The sequence below is a fragment of the Glycine soja genome, chromosome 1 (genome assembly GCF_004193775.1).
Source record: "Glycine soja cultivar W05 chromosome 1, ASM419377v2, whole genome shotgun sequence".
Taxonomy (NCBI): Eukaryota; Viridiplantae; Streptophyta; class Magnoliopsida; order Fabales; family Fabaceae; genus Glycine; species Glycine soja.
Genome location: NC_041002.1, coordinates 32,524,970 through 32,534,351, shown reverse-complemented (window position 1 = coordinate 32,534,351; position 9,382 = coordinate 32,524,970). Strand labels below are relative to the sequence as shown.

Here is a 9,382-nt window from a genome sequence, read left to right as displayed (position 1 = left end):
CGAACGCCAACTTAATTGGATAGAAATAATTCAATTATGTCAATTTTGAAAATAAAGGATCTAATTGAAAAATAAGAGGGCTCAATTAAGTATTTTAAATAAACAAAGGAACCTATTGGGTAATTAAGCCATTCTTAAAATGTTAATTTGATCACTTAATTTATTTATTGAGTTTAATTTGATCTTTTATTTTTAAATCTTTTAATTATGTTCTTTATTTTTTGAAAATGTCCGAAGATGAAAAAAAAAAAAAACCTTCAAATTGAACCCATTTTAAAAAATAAAGGATCTAATTAAACATTTTAAAAATAAAGAAACCAAATTGAACCTAATAAATAAATTAAGGGATTAAATTGAACCTTTAAAAAATAAGAAGACCAAATTAATTGATAAAATATGTAAAATATAACACATGTCATAAATATATTTTATAAAAATAAGTAGGAAAAATTACACTTAATTCACGGAAATAAACTTTTTTACTAAAAATTATTTACCAATCAAAATTATAAATTTCTTTTACATAATCAATATTAATTTAATCACATAACAAAAATTAAATTAAATAAACTTAAACAAGGTCTCGAGTTTGAATTTTAGGGATAAAAAATATGGTTAAAAAGTAATATTATACTAAATATGATTAGTCAATTCTCCAAGATTAATTATGCACTAAACTGGATATTCCTAACTAATATCATGATAATAAAAAAAATTAAATTAAGTTAGTCACTATTATTTTTCAAACAAAATTAGTGTCCAGAATTATTTTTTATTAATTATTTTCTCACTTTAAGAAATTATTCAAGATTTTTTTTATTTGAACAAATTTTAATTTTCTTACATTAATATTTATATGTCAATATATTAAAAATAAAATATAGCACATAGATATTTTTTTAATAAAAACAAGTAAATTATACATAAAATGAACAATTTACTTAAAATCACGTAAAAATGTATTTTCTTTTTTATTTCTAAATTCACGGGTCAAGTGCTAAAAATAAAACCAGATAAACACTTAAATGATAAGATACCACATCCCCATGGACCATGGTAAGTTATTGCATCTGGTACATCATTTTTTGACATCATATCTCATGGCTCTTAAAAAATTTGTGGTTCATGCCGCACTTGATTCACTTGTACACGATAGGATCCGTCTAGAAATATATAAGTCTCCAAAACTATAGATTTAAATAGCTATTTTGTTGTGCTCATCATGGGTTCAGTTTACATCCCACGGTATTTTTTGCATATCTCCTTTTTGCTTTTTGTTAATTATATCTCTTTGGCGTACCGCATATCATGATCAGACTTTGTAGCGTCAACCTAGTTAGAATAACTCTTGTTATTGGGATATTTGTATGTCATTTTTTTATATTAAAAAGTAACTTAAAACTTGACCAAGTAAAAAAAAAAAAAACTCCTCACAATCTCAAAAGAACTAATGTCAAAACCTTTTATTTTATTTTTAATTTTAAACATTTTTTAAAAAAAATAAAGAGTTTATAGATCACTTAAGGTATGGATTGTCCTTATTTAATCCTGCCAGATCTTAATAATTACTCTTAGGATATTAATTAAGAAAATTAAAATAAAAAATTCATTAAAAATGTCATTAATGTACTTCTTTTGTGTCTTTCAATTCATTTCTAAGGTGAATTTCAATAAATAAAAAATATTTTAAATTTCTTAACTAGTAACTTCAAATTGAGTTAGCAAGATCCTTTAATCATTTAGTGTAAATTATGATTAAATCATAACAATTTTATTTTATAATTTCTTAACTATTTTGTTGTCCTTATTTAATCCTTTTTATTTTATAATTTCATAACAATTTTATTATGATTAAATCAAATAAGTGGAAACTAATACTTTTAAGATTACTAGTTGAAGTTTAAAAATACATATTTTAAGATTTTAACTTTGAACTCATTTCGTCACATAATTAGTATTGTGTTAGATCGTTTTATACAGATAAAAAATTTAATAAATAAGCAATAAAATACAAAAATATCATAAAGATAACCTTATTATTTATTTTCCTAGTAAGAAACCATGCAACACTACAATAACATTTAAAGAAATATTATGCCACTTATTTTGAGACATATTATATACTTTTTATATTATATTTATTATAGAACGAAGGAAGTGTTATTTTTGGGTAAAATATATTTTGGATACCTGTAAAAATTTTAAAAGTATTAATTTTATTCTCATAATTTTTTTTTGTATTGATTTGGTCTTTCGGAAAATAAAATATATTTTTATTGGTTGTTAATAGTAAATTCGTTAGATGATTGTTAGAGGTCACTGATAAACTTGATTATTTCTCTTTTAACTTTTTTAAGCACATTTAAAAGATATAAAAAGTTGAGAACTCACTATTACTTCCTTTTTTTTCCTAATTTCACCCGTGTGAGAATATCGTCTAAAAAGAGAAAAAAATTATATTTTTGAAAAGTTATAAGCTGATAATTTTTTTTTTAATTTATTTGAGAAGATTTTAACAGTCACAAATTATTTAATTCATTTGTAATTAATATAAGTCCATTAATCACATCAGATTATCATCTAGTGAAAGGGTCAACAAAGTTATGTTATATTTTTATAGGACCAAATTAATAACTTTTTTTAATGAATATTAAATTAATATTTTTCAAATTTTATAAAAATTTTAAATATATTTACCGTTATTTTTTATGAGAAGGGAAAGGAAGTGCTATTTTTAAATCAGAATTAGAATTCTCTTTTGATAAGTTATTTGTATCTTTATCATGTAAATTAATAAAATATAATTATACTTATATTTTATCCTTAATTAGTGTATGTTTTTTAAAATGAAATAAAAATAAATAAAAATAAAGATTTTAAATTAAAAATAAATGTAAAAATGTAAGTCGCGTCTCATTTTAATGTCATTTCACTTCTTTTTCACGTATATCAAATAGATGATAAAAAAAATGAATAAAGAAAGAGTCTGCATTAACATTATTATTGTTATTATAATAATAGGTTGGCGACAGCAACTGTTTGGCTTTATCGCCGCTGTCTACCTTTTTTTTTTTTCATTTTTAATTTATTTTTAATTGATAATAGTAGAAGGCTCCATTTTATTTTGTGTCCAAGCTTATTTGTTGCTTTGTGCTTAATGGAAGGCCCTTGAGCTTTTCTTTCTTTCTCTGCTCTCTTTTCTTTTAGGTTTCCACTCTCACACACTCTCCCTCTTCTCTTTCTCTGCAATAATCTCTCTTCTCTTCTTCACTCTCTCAACTCCTGCCAAACCCCCATTTCCGCAGGTGCGTGCGTTACTGATTCATTCTTTTTATTTTATCGATGTTTTTACCATTTTGTTCTCTCTTTTTGTTTTTCTTTTTGCTGGATTCCGAGTGTGTTTGTTTCTTTTTCGGATAGAATGTGCGCCTTTTGTGTTCTTTCTTTGTATTTTTTATTTATTTATTTTCAGTTTCTCAAATATTTATTTACCTTCCTTGGCTGGCTCTGGTTTTTATTTTATTATTGCTTGTTTTTATTTTTGCAAAAAAGGAAATTATTTTGGAAGGATTGGTGTGTGTGTGTGTGGATCTGTTTTAACACATCCCCTCCTTTTCCTTTTGTGTTTATATATATATATATATATATATATATATATATATATATATATATATATTGTTTTCAATTTCTCAGCTATTCGTTTTTTTTTAATATTGGGGAAGGTAATAGAGGCTGAGAGCTGAAGCGTTTGAATAAGAGTCTCAGGAAAAATAAAATAAAATAAAAAGGAGGAAAAGAATTGGTTGACTACGGTCTCAGTCTGCATTTTTCCAATTTTTTTTTCTTTTTCATATATTGAAAAGTTCGGTGTTACTAAATGCTACACAGATGATCAATATGCTTTGTTGGCTTCTTTCCGTAGGATTTTTTTTTAAAAAAGAAATAAAATACAAAATTTATTGGCGTTTTCATTTTTCCCATTTTTTTGGGGCTTGATGCAGCTCCTTAATGGGTTATGATGGAGGGAGAGGTTATTGTTATTATTATTATGATGATGATGATGATGATGATGGAGGGGCTGGGGGTAAAGATAATACATAGTTAACTATGGAAGTTATTTACCATTGTTGTCATTTTATTACTGAAATAACTTTTTTGCGTTTGTGTTTAATTTTGCAAAAGAACAATGACAATAGAAAACTCATGCATGTTTTTTTTTTTATTTTGCCTTGTCCAGATTTTTTTGGATCTTGCAGCAATTTCTTATGTTTCATTGCTATTTTAATTGCCTATGAATGTCATTCTTGTACACATACCCAGTCAGATAAAATGACGGTAGGTATCAAACTTATTTTTTCATTTGATTTTATCAAACTTAATAAAATAACTCTTTCAATAACTTTTTATCAAAAAGTAAATTTTATAAACGTTGATTTTGAACTTCATATAAAGTAGATCATGTCTACAAATTAAATGAATTAAAGATTAATTTATACTCGTATATATGGCTGTGATCTGTTTACTGAAGGACATCTTGTGAAACTTACTCCATTTAATAACTTCTTGTGGCCATTGGAACATCGACTTCATAGATAGTGTGCTGTATGCTTTATACAATATTATCAAATGTTTACTAAAAGATAATCAACAATGAATAATGGTTATGGAAGATTATATATCATTTGATTAAATAATTAAATTTGTCAAATCCACATTCTATAAAATGATATTTAGAGGAGTAAATATCCAAAACTTATGTATGATTTTATGTAATGTTTTCCTCTGACAAATCTCCCAAGTAAAATCAGGTGCTGAAGGAGGGGACTAGCTTCGTATTGATCCTGATTAATTGTTTTTTTCTTATGTTTGCAAGCTAAGCATTGGTCTCTAGTTTGATGAAAATGATGACAATACTTTTACTTTATTGAGTGTTGAACTCAATTCTTCATGTTTGTTGTTAGTGTTATTTATAGGGCTTTTCTTTCTGGCAATATGTTGAGTGGATTGTGGTTTTATAATGGTTTTGTGCAAGACAGTTCTTAAATTTGGAGTCTGATGTCTCCGCCATTGCTGGTTACCGAAGATGAAGGGCAGTGCCATGCCTCGATGGTAGCATCTGCATCTTCACCATCCCTGAACTGTTTCTCCCTAAATGAGGCCGGATTTAAAGAATGCAATTACCTGGGATTGTCAGATTGCTCTTCGGTGGACAGTTCTACTGTCCCGAATTTGTCTGATGAGAAAAAGGAGAATCTGAATTTGAAGGCTACTGAGTTGAGGCTTGGCCTTCCGGGATCCCAGTCACCTGAAAGGGAGACAGAACTTTTCTCGTTGAGCTCAACAAAACTTGATGAGAAACCACTGTTCCCTTTGCTTCCTACAAAGGATGGAATCTGCTCATTGTCTCAAAAAACTGTGGTCTCGGGCAACAAAAGAGGTTTTGCTGACACAATGGACCCTGAGGTGAAAAGTTTTTCTTTTAACAAGGTTAAATGAATGTTTCATACTGCTTTTGAGTCTGATTCTCCACAATCTGTGGTGTTTTGGGAAGTTTCCTGGCAATGCAGGGATAAACATGATGCTATCACCTAAACCTTCTGGAGTTCAGCCTACCACAGTGAAAGAAATACCAAGCAAGGTGTTACAAGAACTTCCTTCAGCGGCAAATGGAACTGGTCATAACCATACATCAGGAGCTTCTATCAGTGGCAGTGCACCGGCTGCTAAGTAAGTGAAACTTGCAAGATCAGTAATCTATAATCTTCAAGAGAATCTAGAAGTTAGTCAAAAGACCTCAAAAGGTTTATTCTATGCATTGCTAGTTATGCTAATTAGTTCATATCTATGACAGGGCACAGGTTGTTGGTTGGCCTCCTATAAGATCATTTAGGAAAAACTCATTGGCCACCACTTCAAAGAATAATGATGAAGTAGATGGAAAACTGGGTGCAGCAGCACTCTTTGTGAAGGTCAGCATGGATGGTGCTCCCTATCTGAGGAAGGTAGATCTAAGAAATTATACAATGTACCAGGAACTGTCTTCTGCCCTTGAGAAAATGTTCAGCTGTTTCACTCTAGGTGATCTGTTACAGACTTACAACCTTGATTTGTTTTAAGCTAATTATTTACTGCTAATGACTCTTGTGAATATTTTTTGTCACTTTTTTATTTTTTCATTCTAAAGTGTATCTTTTGGGTGAATTTATCTATGACATGCACCATACTAGGTCAATGTGGTTCCCATGGAGCTCCAGGAAGAGAAATGTTGAGTGAGAGCAAGCTGAAGGACCTCCTGCATGGTTCAGAATATGTACTCACTTATGAAGATAAAGATGGTGACTGGATGCTTGTCGGAGATGTACCATGGGAGTAAGTTTCTGAACCTTCTGTGAGCTTTAACAATCTTTGTGTTCTCAACTTCTTGTTAGATTTTGATGATAATTATATTTGTTTCTAAAACAATGGGCTTGGTGCTTTGGAAAATTTATGAAGTGATAATTTATTCTTGAATCAGTGATGTGTACAATTTGTTGCCAACAATTCCAAATGCTAAGAAACTTCCACCTGAAAAATTTAGTTTTATTGATTGCTGCCTCTTGGTTATAAGATGCTGTCGACATGAAAGGATTACTGCATGCCATCGGACAGATCCAGAAACCTTATAAAGGGGGGCCTGAAATTTTTTTTCATCCTTTATAATTGTTTAAATGTCTAACTTTTGATAAATAATAATTTTAAAAAAATTACTTCTAAAAAAATTGAAACTAGCCCCTCTCTAGATCTGCCCCTGCATGCCCTTACATATCAGCAGTATAGATACTATAGAAAAATATCATAATTGCTATAAATATGTTATTTCACTGGTAAAACATGTACTGCTTCCTTTACCACTGTCAAAAACATGATTGTTCATGCCATGCAATGATACACTAGTGCTACTGTTATTGCTTTTCAATTTCAAGTACAAAAAATAGTCCCAGGATATTTTACTGGTCATTCCTGAATTTAGGCAGGTTTTATGCACTTCACGGAAAAGGATAATCAAAATAATAATGAATCATGAATTGATTCAAGAACGATCTACGTCTGCACTCCTTTATTATCTTTTTGCTTCTCCCAACGATTATTTTCTAGTTGGAAAAGCATGACCAGAAAGAACTTGTAATATAATATGAATATGATTCAAATTTTTATGTTATTTTTACATGTTATTATATTTATTTTCTTACTTTTATTTATTATTTTTATTGTTTTTGAGTTAACTACCATTATAGTCCTTGAAAGTGTATAGCATTGTCACATTAGTCTTTGAAACTAGGGAAATTCCAAATAAGTCCCTAAAAGTGCAATCTGTTAATTCCATTAGTCCAAAATTAAAAAAAGTGTGACTTAAGTGATAATATTAACATATGTTTAGGAACTAAAATGGCAGCAAGTGGTTAAGTTTAAAGACTTAAATGAAACAACTGGACTGGATATTTTAGGGTATTGTTTGGAATTTCTTTAGTTTCAAAACCATATAAGTCTAAAACATATGTTTTTTTATTTAATAGAAATACATTGATAATGTGAATGTTTTTTATACTATCATTCAATTATGAGTAATTGTTGACTTTTGTAGTAACTTCTTTAAAAGTAATATCTAGAGTGTTTTCTAATTGATTGACAATGTAAAATCAATGTATCAAACGTAAAATCTTAAGATATTCCAATAGAAGTTTGACCCCTCCCTATAATGGTTTGGTTTTCTTTTCTTTTTATTTAGGAGCTTATATATTCCATTTTTTTTATTGTGCCTTGATTTGAAAGAATTTTGGGGGAGGGGTCATTTTATTTTTCAATCTAGAACAAAGGTTTAAAGTTTAATGTATGTTATAAGTTTGTTTTATAGTTGCAGACTAAGAACTTGACATGGTTAGGATTTTCTTACTTTGTTGTTTAACTTCACTTTAGCTTGCATCCTATTGTTAATTGTATTTTTTTTTTCAGTATGTTCATTGACACATGCAAAAGACTGAAAATCATGAAGGGTTCTGATGCCATTGGCTTAGGTATGTATTCTATAGGTGATAATTCATTTTGAAGCTGCCATACTTGTAACTGCAAAACCATCGTTTGAATTGATAGACTGGGAGCTTCTACTTTAAATCACTGTATCGACACGGGGCTAATAGCCAGCAGTAGATTATGATCCTGATGCATTTAAGTGAGACTGTTGAGTCAATATGTCAATAGATTCTGATCATGGAGGGCTTTTTTATACACATGGGGGATAAATATTCTTTGAAGGATGTATTGTTTGATTCATTACTATATTCTGTTTTGTGCTTGGTTTTCTGCACAGATTAATCATTAAATGAGTGTTTAGAAACTAGAGAGATACTGATAAATGCTGGAGTTTGCATGAAAATTGTAACACAAGGAAGCTATGAAAGTATCTCTGGTTTATATATGCAATTAACAATTATGGGTTGCCTACAATTTGTTTCCTTGTAAATTACTTCAAGGAAAACTAATATTGGTAGTGCCTCTGGTGTATGCCTGTAATTAACTCCCCTCCCTCTTCCTCCCTCTCTAATCAGCAAAGTCTCTATTCAATTTCTATATTCACTACACTGATAATTTGCCTAATTAACGCAGTTAATGTGCTCAGAGTTTGCTTAGGTAGTTTATCTTTTCTTTGCAGCTCCCAGGGCCATGGAAAAATCCAGGAGCAGGTGCTAGTTGGTATTGGAACATGAAGAGTGTGGAAAGAGAACTTATGATATAAATGACTGAATGCCGGGTTTTGATGGTTAACTGCTATTCAAGATGTTGTCTATGGTTACAAGTATCATAATAGTGTCTTGGTCTTTTGTTTGTGTTACATTTGTTTCTACTATAATACCTTATGAAGCTACCTTGAATATTAGTAATTGTGGAGCTTGTAATCTTTATAGGAACATGTTTGTTTGGATAAGTTGAATGTATGTTGCAATCAGTGTATTGTTTTCAATGTTTTGCTATTCCTTAGCCTTTCTTTCTTTTGTCTTGAAAGGGCATTTTCTCATGCCTACCAAGATGATTCAAATGATTCCTTAGAGCCCAGTATCGTTTTGGCCTATGCTGGTGGGTTACTTGGGTGACCTATTGGTTATCGAGAAGTGTTAGTAGTATACTTTTTAATGCACTTATTAGCTTAGATTAATTAAAAATTATGAATTTTATTGAGCTTTACTTTTATCATTTTGTACTTTTTAATAATTTTAGTGTTCTTAAACGATCGTGTTATTCCGCAAAAGAAAAAATGATTGTTAGTGCTATTGGCACTTTTAGTTTACTGCGTTTTGGGTATCAGGGAAGATTGGGATTGCCAAGTTGCTGGCAATGGCAAACGTTTACT

The 9,382-nt window shown here is 29.5% G+C and overlaps 1 protein-coding gene across 2 annotated transcripts; it reads left to right on the top strand.

The window, feature by feature from the left end:
* Positions 1-3,131: 3,131 nt before the first annotated feature.
* On the top strand, positions 3,132-9,005 carry LOC114414729 (auxin-responsive protein IAA9-like). Of its 2 annotated transcripts, XM_028379121.1 has the most exons (8): positions 3,133-3,305; positions 4,238-4,335; positions 5,037-5,463; positions 5,552-5,727; positions 5,852-6,078; positions 6,228-6,369; positions 7,990-8,051; positions 8,687-9,005. In XM_028379121.1, the coding sequence occupies exons 3-8, from the start codon at positions 5,056-5,058 to the stop codon at positions 8,722-8,724; spliced, it is 1,053 nt and encodes a 350-aa protein (XP_028234922.1). In that variant the 5' UTR covers positions 3,133-3,305; positions 4,238-4,335; positions 5,037-5,055; the 3' UTR covers positions 8,725-9,005. The 2 variants fall into 2 exon arrangements, with proteins under 2 accessions (XP_028234915.1, XP_028234922.1); XM_028379114.1 differs by lacking the exon at positions 4,238-4,335 and having other exon boundaries at positions 3,132-3,305.
* Positions 9,006-9,382: the final 377 nt, after the last annotated feature.

What these genes read in the sequence shown, in the direction of transcription:
- LOC114414729 (XM_028379114.1), top strand. Translation starts at nt 5,056, where the DNA reads ATGTCTCCGCCATTGCTGGTTACCGAAGATGAAGGGCAGTGCCATGCC. An exon ending in CTGACACAATGGACCCTGAG is followed by an intron (nt 5,464 to 5,551) that starts GTGAAAAGTTTT and finishes TGTTTTGGGAAG; the next exon opens with TTTCCTGGCAATGCAGGGAT. An exon ending in GTCGGAGATGTACCATGGGA is followed by an intron (nt 6,370 to 7,989) that starts GTAAGTTTCTGA and finishes TTTTTTTTTCAG; the next exon opens with TATGTTCATTGACACATGCA.